Raw genomic sequence first — 20313 nt, 5'->3', positions numbered from 1 at the left:
GCATCAAGAACATTAAAAAATAAATAAATTACAAGAGCTTCTAGATCATATCAGAATAAATTCTAGAAACAGAACCCTGTGCTGGTATTTTTCCAAAAATAAAACTGAATATGGACTTTAAATTCTGTTCATAATGACCTGAAAACAAAGAAGGTCATATAAATTACAGAGCAATGGGTAGTCATGAGTTACATGAACTACATGAAAAGAAAGTGCTGTTGCTGACACCTTTGCTACCCACAGCGGACCAAACCCTTTCAGAGAACATGCAGGTGGATGAGAAAGTTTCAGACATTTGTGTTCAGGGATGACAAAGAACCTGACAGGGAAGCATCATGGAAAGGTTCTCTTTAATTTTAGTGGATAGTTTTAGTGAGTTCCTAGTTTCCTAGGGCAAGATGTGCTTCAAAACTGTGACTCTAAATGATAGTTAAGTTCTCAAACAATTACTTAGATAAAAGTTGGAAAAGGATATTCAGACTTGTCTTGTAGGTCACATCCAGAAGATCCTATTTCATCACATTCTCACAAAAGTCATCAGAAACCTTAACTGAAGAATACCTAAGTAAATCTAAAAAAGAGCTTTCCTATACATGCTAAGCTTCTCTCGATGTTTCAGAGTGACTGTGAGGAAGACTGGCACATTAAAGTAATGCCTCTATTACTGCCAGGAGTTGGTTCTTGGTCAGTCCAAAAATCAACACCCCTGTCCTTCTGAGTTGTTAAAAATTGGGATCCAAGAGAAAATATGGTACATAGTCCCCCTTTATTTTAGGTGTACTGTATCCTCCAAATTCAAGTACACCTCTGGGTTGGTGTCTGGGGTGTTTCCTTTCAAAAAATGTATTAATTCTGGTAAGGTTTCTTATAGTTTTGACTCAGATGCTACATCAGATATCTCCTAGAATCGCACAAAACTTGCAGTAGTGCTCCTAATGAAAAAGTTTTAAAGGTTTGAGTACTGTTCGATACAGACTTAAGCTCTGTAATCTGGGTTCATCTCCACAGTTTTTGTGAACATTTCTGATTTTGCTGGCTTTTCAGCACTAGACTCAAACTTTAACAAGATTGTCCTCCCCTCCCAAGAGAATCCGCACTACTTTGCATTACAGCCATTTCAGCTGGAACAGCAGGGACACATGTAAGCAGCAGTTCACCTAGTTCTGAACTGACATTCTGGTAAAGTTCAGGTGATGTTAGGTCTAAAATAGTTCCAGGGACCATTCCTAGGTAGTTTAGAGGCAGGTTCTGCCCATCCCCTGCCTTTTCACTTAGCACTGTCTGCTGAAGTGCAGGCAAGAGCAGGAGTATTTGTGTGCTGGGTGCAGCCTCATCCACCTGCAGTGGCCAAGATGCTCCTTATTAGGGGGAACATACCCTGCCTCCTTGTTGAGCTCTGAAATTAAATTAGTTGTTGAGTGCTATTTCATCTTATGAAAGATGGCTAATTTGGCTACTTTGGTGTACCCTGACAATATACCATGGCATACTGCATCTTCAATTTCCTTGTTGCACATAGGGTATGTGGGCTGTGCTTCCTCCCTCTTCTGATGATAATCAGTGTGTTTAACATGATATCCATGCAGGTTCCCCACGAGCTCTACCGAGAACCTGTGGTTTGCAGCCAGAGCATCTGGCATTCATACCATCAACATGATGTTTTGAGTACCTATGGTTTAGAGAATAACAATTTTGTTGGTATGATCCATATAGTGGTTCAGTCAGCTGGAATTCTGCAATTATAAAGTCAACAAGTTTTCCCTACATTTTATTATCTTTGTGGAAATATCTTTTACTACTACTGAAGGCTAAATCAGAAAAACATGCCTATTCAGGACTGGCATTTAAACACATGCCTAATTGTTTTCCTAAATCAGGGCTCAGTGTTGATCCACCCATGCAGACACTCAACTGTAGGGAACCGCCTCTTGCTTTATGGGATGGGGTAGAAAACAACTTCTGACATTATTAGATTTAAACAGAACTTTTCTTAAAAGCAATGGCTACGGGTGAGCCATTTAAATGTAATTTAATTTTATTGCTTAACTGATGTCATTAATAGTGTTTTTTGTTGTTTTAATCACTTAAGTGATGTTCTCTGCTACTTTCGTATCTGTGAAAGAACTGTAATAACCCTGCTAGTAGAAACATTTGATGGGAAACACTTGTAAATGTATTTTAGGGGTGGTAAAATAAGCCTTATAGTTCTTGTAAGGATTGCTTTTCACATTAAAGCTACAAGAATCTATGTGTGTGTGTCGAAGACAGAAAAATAATTGCTTCACCTCACAGCTATCAGCTGCCACTTGCTACCAATACCTCTCTGATGTCCCATAGTACAGCAAATTTCTGAGGTTCTTTTGTTTAAGCTCCACACAACATATACTGTTCTGTCTCTAAGTAGAATTTGACACAGCTACCAACACTAAGAAGTTGCTGTGAATGTGACAACCATAGGAGCTGCTGTGTTTGGCCTCATACATTAAGTCCTTGTGCTTTTAAGTTCCCTTGGAACTGAGTAGACTGCTGTGTTGTTTCTGTCCTCAGCTCACCTACATGTTACTAGAACAAAAGTTTTCAGTCTTTTACCAAGGCTTTTCCAGACCTTCCAGCCAGTTCACTCATCCCCAATAAATCTCCCAGTAATTTAAGCAAATCTTTCTGGAGTTGTACCTTGTGGATACCTGGAGTTTGCATTTTAACACATTGGCAGCAGGTGCACACAAAACATGGAGCAATTTTGCACAGGATTATAAACAAATTCCATATTACTCAGTGCAAAAATTGCAAAATCCTACATATATTTCCTTGCCTGGCTTCACTCACTGTGCTGAAGGGTCCTGGGGATTAGCTTTGCACCCTTTAGGCATTTAGAATCCTTTCTTTGCTGTGCACAAGTTCTCTGCTAAATCACAGGCTTTCTAGCCCTTTTTCTCTCTTCTCAGATTCCTTCTAAATTTGGCTGGCCTTGTGCCTTTTTCAGCCCTGCCCTTTCCCCACTCTCCAAGCTGCAGCCATCTGCAGAGAAGTTGTAGAAAGCTATTTTTCTCTTGGCTTCATCTATGCCATTACTCAACATAATTTCACTTCAATGGGAGCTATGCATGCTGCCAAGTTCACTCAATAGAGGTAAAAAATCAGAGAAAAGCTCACAGGCCCACTTTGGGAGTGGATTTTCAATCACACACCCCTAGAGCCACTGCGGATTAACCAGCAGAAACCCAGCTAAGTCGAGACAGTTGCTGGAGTTAGCCAGACTTATTACAAAGTAAACGACGGAATTATTTTGCCTGTTGAATGAACAGGTCATGTCCAAACTTCTCTGAACTGTTCAGTGTGTGCTAACCCACTATGCCTAACCCGTAAATCCAGCAATCCTTGTCCGTATATCAGAATTTAGAGCTTCTCCCAGTTCCTCCTCCCCTGAAAACTAATTCTGGGTCTTTTTACAGCAAAGGTTGGTAGTCAGGCCAGACTGTTCAGTGGCATCAGGAACAAAGCCTCAAACAAGACCAAACTCACTTATGCCATTCACTTTCAGGAGGCTTGAACAGTGGTATTTACTCATTACGTTGTGATTCAGGCATTCACCTATTAAAATACAGAGCCTCACTCCCCTTCCTGCTTCCTCCATTCTTAAGACACTCACCAAGAGCTGGTGACCTGTTGTAACTCAGGGGTTGCACTTCAGCATGACTTGTATGCAGTCTGTTACAGATTGATAATGGAGTTGTTGGCACTGTAGGTAAAAACAAGAGGACAGCTTAGCCCAAAAATGAATAAAAATCAAGCCAGCATTCAGAAAGAAAAACAATAGGAAACCAGAGTGAAATGTGGGCTAAAGGCACAGCCAGGTGTGTGTGTAAAACTCATGGAGGTGAATTCAGGCAGAGGATGGAGTTGTGTCTTGAAACTGTCACAGGCTGAGTTATATTCCCTCACACGTAGCATTAATTTTGTATCTTTTCTGGTCTATTTATCCTGTTCTTTTACTGTTCAAAAGGTCTTAGTGATGCTAGTCTGCATATTCAACTAAACACTATCACTGATTTTTCTTCACCATTACCTATGCAGTGAATTTGGAACCAGTGGCAGCTCATTCACTCACTGCTGTGGAGATGAAAACCTGTATGGGCTCAGGTGGCTTTGCCACAAGTGTCCAAGCTCTACTAACCCCTGCCAAGTTCCCTCAGACTTAATTTACCAAAGTGACCAAGTACAAGCCAGAAATTCAGTTCCCTCAGAAAACACCCATATGTGTACTAGTTTTTAGATGCATATACTTACTAGACCTTTTCCCAGAAACCAGCAAGTGCATAGGAAAATAATGGCTTTTTTCATTCCTGACTAGAGCAGGAATCTAAACTGTCAAGCTACTCGTAGCCAGCACTCTGATATGTGACTTACTCCCAAGCCACCCATTCTTTTAGATCTTTGTGAATTTGAAGAAGATGACAGAATTTTTTAATTTGGCATCTTAAAAGTCATATGTGCTCTCCTCAGGACCTGATATTGAAGGATTTATTATAAATTTGCATGGATACATCTCTTCATTTGGAGAGACAACAGAGCCCATTTGAACTGTAAGAGAAACAAAGAGGAACAGCAGGCACTGTTTTGTATTTAACTACTTAAAATAACCCAGAAAGAGCAATTTTACTAAAAGCAGGTAAGGGACTAGCCTCTGATGTCACTGCGAACTGCTGTATCCAAAATTTCTCTGGTGACATTACAAACTGAATACAGAGCCCAAAGACAAACATTTTCTCCGTATCAGCAACAGTTGCTCTGTTCTGGAAGGCTTCCAAATTTAACCTTCATTCATTAGGAAAAAAGCCCCAAAACAGACTGAGAATAGCTCAGGAGAAAGAGCAACAACCACAACATTTACTGAAAGCACAAAAGGTAAAAGAAATGAAATAGGCAGACAGAAAACAGGAGGCTTCAGGTATTATACAAAGCCAAACAGACTTTAAAAAAATCAAGAAATTGTGGGACAAACAGGTGGAAAATTTCCATTCACTCTTTCAGCTGTGGATCAGAATTCAGGTGAAGCAACTTTGCGCAGTCAAAGGTGAATAAGTATCATGTAATTTCTTGGAACCATTGTACAGAAGCAGGTTATGGTTCTACACTATTAGCTATAAATCAACCAGAAGTTACTGAGCTCCATGGAAAAACTAATGGATTAAATTCATGGATTAGTGTAGCAGGTCAAGCTAAATGATTGAAACTGATCACCCTGGCATTAAAACCCATGAAGCTATAACCTCCTCTATGTCCTGCTTCAAAGCTCCTCAGGTGGTGGACGTACAAATCAAAGCCTTTGGCAGCAATACCAGACTGTAACAGCACGACTGTACTGTGAGGCAGATGAGGGAATTAATCCAGATTAAGAATACTAGTGCCAAGGAAAAAAAAAAGTGGGTTTAAATTTTTTTTTTTAACATAGTTTAGCTTCACAGGCCAATTTACACATGACTAAGGGTGTGATCCAGAAGGTGATAGCATAGAAAGAAGTAGTAAAGAAAGCAGTAATGTCTCAAATCGAGATAACCCCCAAAGACTTTACATCATGAAACCACAGCCTGAGAACATAGCTGCTATAGCAAAATAAAAAACAGAGCTTGCTTTCAAGCGGCCATTAAAGCTAATATGATGGTGATTGAGAGTATAGAATAACATTTTTCTCCTTTCCTGGACTAATAACACTGCAAGTATGTCAGCCTATAAACTTCTACCCTTTGCAAAAGCTGATTAGAAAACTGGAAGATTGATACAGCCAGAGTATCAGTATTCAAAGCAACAGTTTTCATCTTTCAAAGTTCATAGCATGCGTTAGTGACATGAGTAACCTGGGCTGAATGCACTCAGAAAGCAGAGCTGCAAGAAAATAAACTATTGCAGTTATGCACATAGTACTTCAGACAGCTTTTATGAAATGGGGAGGTTGATATGATCACACAGTCTGCCTGCCTGCCAGTGCATCTATTTCTATGATCCATTCCCCACAATAGCTTTGGAAGGCACCATCCAGTTTCAAAAAAATTTGTCAGAGCAACTGAACTCTCAGTGATGCTCCAATGAATGGGAAAGATCCTTGGAGACAACTAGAGCTATCACAGTAATCAGGAGAAGCAGATGAAGGGAGACGTCATAAAAATAAATTCCGTAATGTTTTTGAAGTACCCGATTATTGCAGCAATGAGCACTGTGGAAAAGCCCATAGAGGCCTAAATACTTTTGTATCTAGGGATCAGTATATATTGAGTGATACAGCATCACATATAGAACATTGAGGATAAAATGAAATACTGAGGATAAAGCAAAACAGAGATGTGCGAGAGAAATCCCTGGATCTCAGTCTTTCTCCCACTGTACCAATACATTTATATGTATTCATATAAATACATGTCATAAACTAATCAGGCTTTGGCTGAAAACTGGCTAGGTTTCCTAATTGATGGTATGAATCTCATGTAAGCCTCTGTTTCTCACACCTTGCTTTCAAGCTCTGACCACCTGGATTGCCAGCTCCAAATCTAGAAAGCTGAAGTATTTTTCTCCTCAGATGCCTCCTAGTAGTCAGATACCCTAAAGCTTCCAATGGCATTAATCCAGTGGCAATCAAAGTACTGTTATCAGGGTCCTGAAGACACTAAAAGGACTTTAACAGCCCTGACCAGCCCCACCTGGGACTCCTGCCCATGCTTTCTGTCCGTTGGCCTGAGAGCTCCATTTAAGCTCAGCCCTGGGCTACCGCTCCTTGTCTGAGCTATGCTGTAGGATGTGCTGTCTGTATCCCTGCCTCTGGCCCTGCTTCCTGGGTGGACCCCAAGCCTATGCTGTAGTAGCTTCCCTCCTGGTGGACCCCCCACACCATGTGGTGTTGTTGGTCTTTCATTCTGCCTCCTGGATGGACTCTGAACCCATGTTGTGAGCTTGTTTCTGGGCCTGTCTCTTGCTGCTCCTGAATTCCCCCTGGTCTATCCTCTTGGTGTCAATGGGCTGTGGTACCACCTCCCTGCGCTGCCCACTCTGCTCAGGATGGTGCCCCCTCTGTAAGGGCACAGCCTGTGCTGTGGTAACATTCAGCTTATAGCTCCTCAACCTTTAAAGAGCAACTGCTCCTTGCTGTTCTGTGATAATTAATCATCATTACCTCCTTGTAACTCTCACCCTGCTTTCTAGGGCATACAAAAATATCAGTGTGGTTCCCCTAAATCTGTACTTCTCTGACTATTTCCTTTACCCTGGCAAGATCAACTTCATGTTCCTGTGAGATCCATTGTATTCTGAAGTCTTGCATTTAGTACAGAGCACAATCTTCTAGTATTCTGGACCCACACTTTAGAGTTGTGAACTTATTTCAGCGGTGAACTATAAGTCAGTGACATGCCTGTTCTTTGTGTTGGTGTTAAGTGTGACCCGCACATTCTCCCTTCCCTAAGCAGATATCCCATTTCTTATTTTATCTGACGGCTTCCTGTATTTCTTTCCTGGACTTGGGTCTCTCCTATCGCTTCCTCTCTAACAGAACAAATTGTCTTGTTACTTTCAGCCACCCGACCTACCCTTATTCCATGCTTAAGTGTAACAGGCCTTCTCCACAGCTCGGTTTCTCCTGCATTAACCAGGTTTTCTGCGATGACCACACACTTTTCTTGTGTGTGTTCTGCTTGAGTTGTTTGTCTCTGCTCTCTTGTCCTATCCAACTCCTTTCTGTACTTTGTCACCTCATGTTGCACTTTCTTCCTTAGCTGTTTTCACCTGCGCATGCTAAGAGATTAGTCTCTGTGGAAAAAAAAAAATCTTCCATGAGATACTCATCCACAGATAACGTGTGGCAGACTTGCTTTCTCTTCCGTTATCCTTTACCTTTGCCGCAATACCCATCAATTCTCTTTTTCTTGTTCTTGAACGTATATAAAAAATTAGTCTTCAGACCTAACACTTTCTAAAAAATGCTCCATGCTAGCTCCACTCTTTACTCCTGGCTGCTCAGTGGCTCTCCTGGCTGCTTGGCTTTTCAACCCTTTTGTCTAAGCTAGTCATCCTTCCACATATATCTGGTAAGCCGTTCAATAGCAGGGATCACAGGCAGGAAGCTTCCTTTACGCCTCCGTCCTGCTCACAACATGCCATTCCTAGGCAGCCTCCACAACCTACAGCTTGCAATGAACCAGTGGGCAGTGGGGAAACCGACACATCTACTTGCCTCCAAAGAACAACTGGATTCTTCCTTTCTCACTGAATTTTCCTCTTTACTTTCTGAATAATTGTTCTTGAGTGTTCACACCATCTGTGCCGTGCACTGTAAGCACAGGGTCCTTTGGAATAATGAATATTTGATCATGCCATTCAAGGTTAAGACAAGACTGCATGGTTTAATGCTGCCATTTCCCAACTGTATAATCTTGGCATTTTTTTAATGTAATTTTTTAATACAGTGAATGCACAGTTTGTGTATATGTCTAACACCCACAACGGGCCAAGTTACAAATTTTGCATTGAAATACATTAGCATTTTCCTAAGAAGTGACTGGATTCAAGATTTTGGTTCTGATATGGTTTGGAATGAGTTGTAAAGTTCAGACAGTCTGGAGTTTGGAGACGTGAAAATCTATGGTTCTAGGTCAGACTCATTTTACCTCTTCTTATTCCTGCTCCTTTTCTCTGTTCTATGGCTTCTGAAAATCAGTCACTGTGTCCATGGGGGGAACTTATAAGCCTGAAGAGCCAAACCCAAACAGGGAGAAGCCCGACACTGTTGCTTGTTAGTATTTTTGCCTTTGTCTCTGTAATTTGTCGTCCTTTTTAGCGCTTTGAACATGGATGACTTTCTGGTACAAAGGTCTGGAGAGGCATCACATAATGTGCTACATGCTGTATCCTCCTGAGGTTTACTGGTGCTGAGCTCTAACAGAAATGCATACCCTGAAGTCTGTGCTCAGTCTTCCGTGAGGAGGCAGCCAACCGCTCTGTGCGGCAGCAAATCTGCCAGCTGGCCATAGAGGGGCGATGGCATCAGCTGCAGCCTATCCCCTTTGCTAGCTACATGACATATCTGGTCTGGGAGGATTAGAAACCAGGGGAGCGGAGAGCAAATTGCTGCAGGGAGATGAGTTTGGGGGCAGGGGAGCACATTCACGCAACTGCTCTTTTGAACATTTCTCTCTTGATCCCAAGCTACCTGCTACGTGAGATGGGGGAAGGGAGGGCTGCAGAGGGAGAGCCGGACTTTCAGTAAAGACTATGGAGAAACATAACTCACATTAGCAGTGAGATTAAAGGATTAGATTCAATTCACACCCCAGTCAAAATGAAATTTCAGCCTCTGCTTTTTGTGTGACATGCAGTGGGCCAGAGCTGTGGCAGTGGCTGCAGAGCTTAGTGACCTCAACAGTACAGAGGGCTCCAGTCCCCGATTCCTGTGCATTTCCTGCTCTAAGTGTCTCCTTGCACGTGAAATACGTACCACTAGCAGCTTCTCTTGTGATGAGTGTAGAACACGACCTACAGTACTTTTCCCTTTCACCCACTCCCTATGCTGAAAATTCCCTCCAATAACTTCTCTAGGAAACACTTTCTCTGAGGCATTGCAAACAGATACTGGAATCCTATTTCTTAACTAAAAACAATCAAACAAAAAAACAAAACCCAACAACCAAACAAACCCAAACCCCAAGCCCACAACATAAAAAGCCTCCTGTAAAGCATTTCTTGGATGTGGCTTGATATTCCAGAATCTTGTACACCAGATCACAGTCTGTAGTGGAACTGGCGATTATATTCCTGGTGCCTGAAATTACTTGAGAACAGAACCAGTTTCAATAGTAACTTTGTTTGAAGGCTGGACTAGTTCAGTTTCCAAGGTCAGGTTTCTGGTATGAATACATGATTCCAAAACTCACATATATTAGAATATTTCTATGATTAAAAATCAATATTGTATTCCAATGAAGGCAGGTAAGTACAGAGGAAGCAAATTCTTTTTTCTAATAATTTTTCAAGGAAATAGTCACAGAGAGAATTCTACTATTCAGCCAGTTTCAGCCAAGACTTTTTACACTTCTTTGTTTCCCCTTGAATATTTTGTAAACTGTTGTTTCCTAGCTTAGGTGGGTTTATGTGCTTAGTGCTTGTAGATCAGCCCTATTCTTCAGCCATGACAGCTTTTGCTCATTGTTTGTTGAACATCTTCCAATTTCTCATTTATCTGGTAATAAGATGTGCAAAACTGAACACAGCATTGCAGGTACAATTACCTATCCACTTAGTTACGGTGCTCTTGGTTACACAGCCCAAAATGTTACTGAGCTTTTTCTGCTTACCTATTTCATATATATACATACATAATACATATATATATATATATATACATATATATACTTATTCATATGGCAGCCCATGGCAAGAGGGATTGGAACTAGGTGGTCTTTTAGGTCCCTTCCAACCCCAACCATTCTGTGACTCTATATGTAAGTTTGTAGGTTGGTGCCTACTGTACCTAAGTCTCCTGAAACATCAGTGCTTTCCTCCCACAAAATGCGTTGTTTGGATTGTTTTTCTGTGGATATACTGGTTGGTATTTTTCCAGCTTTAATGTTTTTTGCTGCATTTTTAATTGTGCTAGGAGGTTCAGGGTTACTTGCTTTTTCTCTAACAATTTATAATTTAGTAATTCATGGTGATTTCATTGCCCTGTATTTACTCTCTCTTCCAGACCACTGTTAATGTCAAATACAACAGGGTCCAGCATCCTCTGTTAGACTGTGCGCTCCTGTGACTCAGCTCTAGCCAAGAGTGTACTGGGGACTACGTGGAGGGGACTGCCTGCTCAGGCTCTTTGCATGCTCTTGCCCTGAACTTGTAAATTAAAATAAGTTGTGTTAGCTTACCCAATTTAAATAGCCTAGAGGCTGTTCATCAGTGTAGTAGTAAAATCACCAGCTGGAGACTTAAAAAGAAATTGTTGCCACATGCATTTAAACTGGAAGATAGAGGAAAAAGCTAGTTCATTAGTGACTGTGTGGAGAGATAAAGATACACATTCAAGCTCCAGGCAGGCTCTCTGGGTTTCCTTAGAGTGTCAGGCAGCTCTGTGGGAGTTGTGCAGGTGTCTCACCTCCTCATGAGGATGTTGGGCAGTCCACTGTGTTCTTGCTTGTAGCCATTTGAACGTATTCTCTTTCCCCTGACAGGTCCACGAGAAGTGTGTGTGTAGACACAACACAGCAGGGGACCACTGTGAGAAATGTGCACCACTATACAACGATCAGCCTTGGAAGCCAGGAGATGGAAAAACAGGGGCGCCAAATGAATGCAGAAGTAAGTGGGAGGGAGTTTACTGATCCAGGCTGTCAGGATGAGCACTCACCGTGCCAGCAGGAAAAGTTCCCCTCCAAAGAAGTCTTCCCCTAACAAGACTTCTGTCAATTTACACTAATGGTGCCATTACAGAAGCTGGGGATAAGTTGCTGGTCACTGAAGGAAAACTTCAGTATGCATGTTGTTTTACTGCAGCTGACCCATTGTGGCTATTGGGAAGTGGAATTTACAAGGCAGAAATCTGTTCTTCATGCAGCTATGTCCCCTCATATTTTGGCATGCCAGGGTTTTGTACAGGACTTTTGTACAGGGTTTTGTACTGGTACCATCAGATCAGTTTGTCTTACTGTCAGAATACCACACAGTTCACAGCCACCCAAGCTTCTCAGACTCCGCTGGGACTCTTACTCTGTGTTGCAACTTCTAGTTTTTATGAAAATCAAGGATTGCAGGCAGGTGAAATGTGTTACATTCAATAGTGTTGCTGTGTCTATTGTAAAAGCCTGAAATGTATTCTGTTTCCCACCAGAGTGTCGCTGTCACAACCACGCTGACAGCTGCCATTTTGATCTGAGTGTTTGGCTGGCATCAGGAAAGCGCAGTGGTGGAGTCTGCGACAACTGCAAGCATAACACAGAGGGACATCGATGCCAAAGGTGCAAACCGGGCTATTACCGAGATAGAGGGAAACCCATGTCTTCTGCAGAGGTCTGCAAACGTAAGTGACTATTGTTACGTGTGGTAAAGACGAATGGTGGAAGAATCATTAAAAGATGATTAAAAGCAAGAAATCAATAACTCCTATAGAAGTAACTTACGAGTATTACTGTCCTTTCTTTGCATCCTTTTCCTAAACTGCAGTTTTCTGATGAAAGATCATCACCTTGATTTTCTGTGTCTATTTCTCCCTCTAGTATCCCACTTTGTTGTTGTTGTTGTTGTGATAACTGCTACAGTTCTTCAAATGCATTGCATTCTGGGGAAAGGTATATTCTTCTTGTGCTTGCATTTAAAATAATGTGGTTCCTTTCTTCTTGAGGCACATTTTATTTAGCTGGGTTTTTTCTGCATCTCTTAAGACTGTGCCTATGTGTAAGCTACTGTTAAATTCCATTTGACTGTGCAACATCTGTGCATGTAAATATATACCATAATGGCTGCAGGAGGTGTAGGAAGCACGGGACCATGCATATGCACTTGGGAACAAATAGCTCAGAGCTCACTCAGACTAATCTCTTGATTCTACAGCTGTATTATGGGGTGCTCTGTCCAAATTAATTGCCTCATTAACACTTCAGCAGGATGTGTTAGGAAGTAACTCAGGCATAGAGGCACTAATGGTTGTACGCAGAGGGTGTGCAACCTCTGGATCAAGGTAGTTTGCACCTAGCTAGTCTGGAACACAGCCCAAATCTCCCTTACTTAGTATAAACATTTCCTGAGTATCCTGCCAGGCTTCACACATCTGATTCCATCTGGCATCTATTTGGGAGGTTGCTATTTCCAACTATATACATCATTTCATGCCTCCCTTTGGATAGTTTTACTTCCCCATAGCTCAGACATCAGTTACCAGCACAGAGAACTTCACCCTCTGTCACCTATATTCATGCCCACTGGCATCGTGTGTTTTTGAAGCTTCCTTGACCCTTTGATGTTCTCCATCAACACTGCTCGTAAACACCCAGGTTACAGATAGTTCTCCCTCTAGAACTGTATGGCCTATGATATTGCTTAAACTTTCTGTGCACAACACATCCTATGTTTCTGCTCATTTGTATTCCTTCCACTGGATCTTAGTGCCAGCACAGACTGCTTCCACATGACTCCTTCTTTTTGATTTCACAATGTTCATCACAGAACACTGATTAGCAGACAGGGCTGGGGGTGAGCTTAGCTAACTCACCCTGTATCCCATAGTGTTCTATGGTAGCCCCTTTCTAGTCCTGTTTCTACTCTGAGCAGATTTGCTACAGGGAAATATTGTAATGAGAATAAGTTTTTGTGCCAGAAGATTAGTTTTCGGTCTCATGGTACCTGAAAGAATCTGTGTATGAACTCTTGTATTTAACAGCACGGTGATGGTGTAGTACCTAATATCATGTGTAATATTAGATAACCACTAAAGTCAAGGAGCACCGGAGAGCAGTGAAGAGGAAAAAACATTGTTTGAAAATACAGCCTATCTGTGTGGAAACCCTAGAACAGTCTGCCTGGATGAAATCGGACCTTGACCCTACCTCTGCCTCTTTTGTCTGGTCTGGTTACAGGCCCCTCAGTACCCCTTGCCAATATTCTGCATAGCTAAAGAAAAACTGTTCAGAAATTTACCTTGTTGAAAGAGCTTTATTCCTACTGTGCCAGTCAAGCACAATAATGTTCTTTTCACCTGGGAGCACGCTGCTGCTAGCAGAAGGCCCCCAAATGCAATCGTTTCCACTCTGACTTGCATGCTTAGACCTAGATAGATGCCACCCCACTTTAGCCACCTGAAAATGAGTCTTTTCTAGGCTCCCTGTACAGTCAGTGGAGAAACAGGGAGACCTCTAGGGAATGATTTATTGCAGTCTAACGTAGATGCCCGAGATAGACGAGCTGAATTGCCTTCTAGAGGGTATCTATTTCTCTTCCTTGACTTCAGAGGTATTCTGGACCGCTAGCCTACACTAGAGTTTCTGTTGGTTGAGATGGATCTAACAAGTTTGATTCAGCATTATTGCACATCGGTAAGCATGACCCTACCTGTGCATGATTCAAGTCAAAGGGACTTTCGCACACAGTTAAAGGTATGCGTGAACGCTTGCCATATCAAGATACAAGGAAAAGGGTAGTGCGTTTCACTCTAGAGACCCTCAGCTTTTACAGCAGACTGATGTGTGCGTGATATTTGTACCTGTGTGGGAATAGAAGGGACAGAGTTAAGAGAAACCTGGGAGGGAGTGGCTGATCTGTGCCTTTTTTATTTAAGGTGAGGAGAAGTCCCACAATGACATTTGACGAAATACCTCACTAGGGTAGTGTTTTGTATGATGAAAGAACTGACCCCCAAACATGTCCCCATGTGGTCTGCAGGCAGTGTGTAAGTGTGCACACCACATTATGCTGTATCTCTGCAGAGAATTTTCAGGGAACGTTTCACTACTTTGGTTATTATCAGTGAGAGCAAACCCAGAAATACCAGTGCAGACAGGCAGAGTTGTTTTGGTTAGAACAGACTCAGTTTACAGAGGGAAGAATTCACCTCCAGGACTATCACCAGCTCCTTATGCCTGGAGCTGGTATTAAACTGAAAGGATGAAGATGGAGGCCCACTTCTCTATCCTTCAGGTTGCAAAACTTGCATTGCTATTACACTTAATCTGGTGTGGTCTAAGTAAATTGTTCAGGTTGTGACCCTAAAAACAACTCTGGTGACTCAGTAAAAAACAGTTACTGTTTTGAGTACTGCTCATAAGTAAGAAATTAGACAATCAGACCATCAGGTACATTTCTCGCATACCTCAACCTGTGATCATAAATTGAAGAGCTGCCACTTCTGGATTAACATGTTTGTGAGGATTTAAATGGACCAACTCCAAGGCATCATCTCACTTTGAGGAAGCCATGCAAACAGTGCCAGACTAACACTAAATGAGAAACCCACCTGGGCAAATGCTGAAAAGCAGTAATACACTGCAAACAGCAAACGGAATGGATGATTTTGGTGGAAGCAACCTGGTCCTCAGCTTCCCATTTTGAACTCAGAGAAAAAAACAAAAACCCTCAATGGGAGATCAAAACTTGACCCTTATGTACAGTAGATACTGAGCTGGGAAAGGAAATCTGATGAAAAAGCTGAATGAAATGCTGTGCTAATCCCTTTGAGAAAGCACGCTTGAAGAGTGCTCTGCCATCCAGAGCAAAGTCTAGGTTCAGCTGTGACATCCCCCTCAGGCTCCCAGAAAGCTAACAGGACACTGCCCAGGCCCAGAAAGAGTCTTTAAGCATTAGTCATAATAATGAACAGCATTCTCTCTTAATCACTGCTAGGAGAAAAAAGTTGTGTAACAATTGGATGTCCTGGCACTATCCAAACCACCCTTTGCTGACCCTCCAATGTGAGACTGCAAAGACATTCCCCTGAAAAAAAAAATCTGTTGAAATTTGACATGTAAGTGTGAATCTGCTATTCCTTTTTGCCTGCAAAGGTAACCTGCCTCTGATCCCTCTGCTTCTCCTGTTCCTAGCAGCTGGGGATGAACGAGAGCCAAGTCATGTGCAGAGCTTTGTTTTGACACTGCTTAGTAGTTCTATATTTAAAAAAAAAGGAAGGCATTAAAAGAGCCCCAGAGCAAGGCACACACCTGCCTGTTATTGGGGATGACAACACAGGATTAAGTAGTTTGGATATAGACTTGTATGGGAGCTTTGACTCGGAAGCCTAATTGTTTCCTAACCAATGGTTAGAAAAGCTGCTGTATCCTTGGCTCTTTCCTGTGGCTTATTTGGAGGCTTAAGGGATCCTTCTGAAACGGCACCATCTTTTGTACTCACCCTCTGCTTAGCTTAAAAAATAATGCAGGCATGTAGACCCATTAAAAGGGTCTCCAGGAAAACAAGCTTTTTTACTCTAAGCACAAGGGTTGAAAATTAAAATGTGCCCAGATGCACATGCACACACACACACATGCACACACACTCTGAAAAGCTCTGCTTCTCATCCTTTTATTTCTGAGCAGAGGGAGTGAACTTTTAATTGTAATATCACAAAGGCCTGATCACATCTTGGTTCAAAGTCTGTCTTAATCAGCCCTGACCACACACACAGCTGTCTATCTTATTTCCTTCATTTAAGAAACATCACTGAGTCAATCCCCACATCTGATATGCTTTAAAAATTGCCTTGATTTGGTCATATGTTCCAAAGATGCACAAGTATATATTTCGGATTCAAAAGGCTTTGTTTGATTTTTCATTTTGCCTGTCTTTCATCAAATAGCCAGTCTGCTCATAGCTTTATCTTATACAGTATTATTAGACAGAAGTTCAAGGCAAGACACCTCAAAGTCCACCAAATTACTTGGAGGACTTATATTTTCCTGTAAGTTGGGACCATATTGCTACAACCAATATTATATTTTACATCTGTGTCTAATTACATGGGAAAGACAGCTGTGCTGAACGCAGACAGATTTACCAAGGACTTCAGTGGAGACTGCTCTATGAATTATTCATTTTTCATTATTCCTTGTCTTCTCCTTTTTACAGTAGTTTCTGACAAAACAAACTTAGTATAGGAGTGAGACTAAAAGGCAAGAGGATGCTTTGTGATACTTCATGACTGATAGCAAATTCTAAAGTACAATAACGAAATTTTTCATTACACTGCTGTCCAAGAGAGAGCCCAAATAAACCAGCCATCTCTGAGCCAGAACTGTCTGCACACCGTCCCTAACATAATTGATGATGCCTTTGACAAACAAGGCCATTGTCACGTCGGCTGGTGTTTTGTTAGACAGGGAGGCAGATGGAGAGAAAACTAGGGTTTGCCAAGAGAAAAGAAGCAAAAATCAGCAGGGAAAGATGCTGTGTTGTCAAATGCTGGGAAATGTAAAAGGGTGAGGTTTTGGAAACTTGCTTTTATGTTTCTTTAATTGTGAGGCTTATCTGCAAATCTGTGGTACTATTAAACAGATAAAACCCAGTCATCAACAGCTGCCCCTCCAGCATGTGACATGTGGGCTCTTATTTTGGGAGTTACCTTAGATGCACAACTGGGATTTTGGCCGTAATAGTCTGGAAACCAGACAATGTACACACCCAAGCTGAAATGCTAAACAAACACAGACTGAGTAAAGCATTCGCAAGCCACTTGTATAACTCATCTGAAAGTGTTGTACTTGTATTGCTTTCTGATCAACCAGAAGCTGTCCCATTTTCTAATTGTGGAATATGCCCCCCAGGTCATTTGGGAACATTAGTTTTCCTGAACAGTAGCCCCAAAATGGAAGGAAAAAAAAAAAAAAAAGGCACTTTTTTCCTACCTCCTCATCACCTTCTGTCAATGCTGTCTGTCATTGTCCTGTACCAGTTCCCCTTAGGGATAGGATGGGAGAAGGTCTCATCTTCCTGAATCAGTTGGTGATAGGTAATCTAACGATGCTAATGATTTACCCATCTGTTATGTGACCTTAACTGACAAAGCCTGAAAACCAGAAATACGATGGGAATAAAGACAGACAGACAGACCCAGAAGTTGCAGAAATAGAAGAAATCTACAGTGAAAACTCCACAGGTAGATCCCACATACAGAGATATTACAGTGAAATCAGAAACCTGGATTCAAGCCAACCCAGCTGTTGGCAACCTCTTACTTCTTGTGGCTCAGACCTGTCTGCAAGTAAAGGAAGCATGTGTTTCCCCTTCTTATCCCCAAATCTATGACGTCCATTTTTTCCAGTGACGGACAGAAGTGTCTCCTCTTTTAGGGTGATGTAGTCAGCTCTGCAAAATTCTGGTCAAAAATAATTCAAGTTGAGCAGCAACAAATCAGAACTTGCCTTTGAAACTGTCAGTGCTAATGAGCACTTCATTGTTACACCTGCTCTCCAGACCTGACAGCAAAATCCCTGGGTTTGCTCCCAAAGTCAAGACTGCTTTGTGGCAAACAGGCAAGCCTGCTGCCATCCGCCAACCAGCTCATTGTGTTGAGTACATTGCCCATGACAGCACGCTTATTTTCAGTCCTTAGGCTATTGTGCTAGTGTCCCTTGAAAACAACGGACTGAGATCTTTCTACAGCAGAGTGTAAAAATATTATTAAAAATACTGGCATAAAGAACACAGGGCATGGTGGAAAAAATAACTATAGTAAGCAGATCATAAGAGAAATGTCTCCTAAACAAAATTGCTCACTCTTTTTCTTGTACTATTTTCAAAAGATACTTTATTTTCTTGAGCATCAAATATGAGGTTGCAGATGAAAGTGAATCTATCCCTGCTACACTTAACCGCCTTTATAGTCACATACTTGCCCCCTCCCCTTGTAAAATGATGTGTGGAATCAGAGTGTTCATTTGGTCTCTTATCTGTGAGCTCATGAAGAAAACTAGTTTCATTAGAAGCAATGATGGGCAAACTTCAAAAGCTTTGGCGATCATGTTTGGTTCAGATAAGCATCCAAAAGGCTGGCTCCCAATCCAGGCTATCTAAACACCTTGGGTGTCCAGCATTTAACTGAAAATCTCTGTTAAAGCAGGTCTTAGCCACAAGATTTTTATTTCTGCCCTCTTCCAGATGGGTGAAGTAGTGACGCATTTCCTTTTCAGTCTCTGCTACAACCAAAAGCCAGGGCATGCTGCTTTGTTAATACAAAAAAGAGATGATATATGAAGGCCTGGAGCTCAGCTCAGTTCTCATTTTCATCAAACATGTTTGAATACTAGAAATGAGTGGGTATGTTTATTGCTTTCATTTTACCTCTGCAGAGCTGTTGGTGTAAGGCTTGACCATGTCTGCTAGCCTCCACCCTGATGGAGAGGAGTCAACTGTGTTGGCTTTGCACCACTACCTGTATACTACTTTCCACCTCTTTCCCTGATGCTGTCACACTGGGAATGCGCTGTGGTGTGGGATTATGAATTTATTGTCTGTGAAGGCAGAGTTGCCCACAGAAGCTGTAATTGTCTGTTTTACTGCCAAGTTGCCCTGAGTTGCTACACTGGTGTTAAATGGGCAACAGCATTAGAAAGATCTGGGGATTTTTCCTTCTACTTGCTCATCTCCAGCTACATGTAAAGTAAGTTTAGTGAGTTTAGAGATCTTCTCTCATTCTGTCTGCCTTCCTTGTAAAAAATCTGCTCATGTATTTGTACAAAAAATTTTATCAGCTTCCTTACACATTTACAGTACTGCATGGTAAGACCTGTCCTTTACAACTTGCACTGAAACAAATTTGTGGACTTTTTGGAGGCAGAAATTGAAAAGATGTTTCAGATAATCTGAACCACCTGCATAAGCTGCATCTAGCCCCAGAGGAAACAGTAGTTTTGTGATCTCTGTGTTCCACGGTAAAGACAACATAGGCAACAGCTATCATTTTTTTACCTTGTTCATGCTAGTGAATTTTTTTGCAAAACACTTTAAAATGGAATCACCTGTAAGCCCCTTTGAAAATAAACACACAGTGGAGGCTTTCTGCTACCACTTCAAAACCCTGTATGACCAAGATTTGTGTAGTTAGAAGAACTAACTTTCACACATTTCCCAGTTGCACTTGTTTTGCTGTACTTAATGAGTAAAAAAGAAACAAAAGTAATACTGCAAATGTAGGCTGACAATGCAATGTTTACCAGTTCTGACTTAAAAATACCGAGCGTAAGAAGAGGGCACGAGTTTATCAGCCTTGCAAAAATGTCACTTAACGAGATGAGCCCTGGGCACATAACCTCAGTCACCTCTTACCGTATCTCCATAGCTTGCACCTGCCAGCCAATGGGTTCAGCCAACGCAACTTTCAGCAGAAGCTGGCGATGCCACCCCAAGACAGGATTCTGCTACTGCAAGCCGGGTGTGGCGGGCCCCAACTGCGATAGATGTCTCATGGGCTACTGGGGCTTTGGAGAAAATGGCTGTCGCCCTTGTGACTGTGCCAGAGACTGCGACCAGCATACCGGAAACTGTGTCAATGGGTAAAGAAGCCCTCCTTTGGGTTCGCTTTGAGATGGGATTCTGTGAAATGAAACAAAGATTAACTGAAATACTGCAGCAGTTGTTGGAGGATGCTGGAGGGTGCACAATCATTTGAAAAGGTGGCTGTAAATCATAAAAGGTTTCTTGGATTCCATTTGGTGGCTGGCACACTTTTAAGTTCATTATATTATCCAAGGCAATCTTGAAATGATGACTTTTTGCAATAATAATAGGCAACTCCACAACCCTGTGGAAAGTACGTACAGCATCTTTAAACACACCTGTTTGCCCTGGAAATAGATGGAAGAGTCT

At 41.8% G+C, this 20313-nt stretch overlaps 1 protein-coding gene across 1 annotated transcript in view; it reads left to right on the top strand.

Moving 5' to 3' along the window:
• Positions 1–20313, top strand: part of LOC130148778 (netrin-4-like) — a 55980-nt gene that overhangs the window by 26799 nt on the left and 8868 nt on the right. Inside the window, exons 4-6 of the mRNA XM_056337737.1 lie at positions 11205–11331; positions 11861–12049; positions 19787–20000. Of these exons, the coding sequence (XP_056193712.1) occupies positions 11205–11331; positions 11861–12049; positions 19787–20000 (530 nt within the window). The remainder of the gene's footprint in view (positions 1–11204; positions 11332–11860; positions 12050–19786; positions 20001–20313) is intronic.

The sequence above is a fragment of the Falco biarmicus genome, chromosome 4, assembly GCF_023638135.1.
Source record: "Falco biarmicus isolate bFalBia1 chromosome 4, bFalBia1.pri, whole genome shotgun sequence".
NCBI lineage: Eukaryota > Metazoa > Chordata > Aves > Falconiformes > Falconidae > Falco > Falco biarmicus.
The sequence above is the reverse complement of the archived record's forward strand: the minus strand, read 5'-3'. Positions and strand labels throughout refer to the sequence as shown.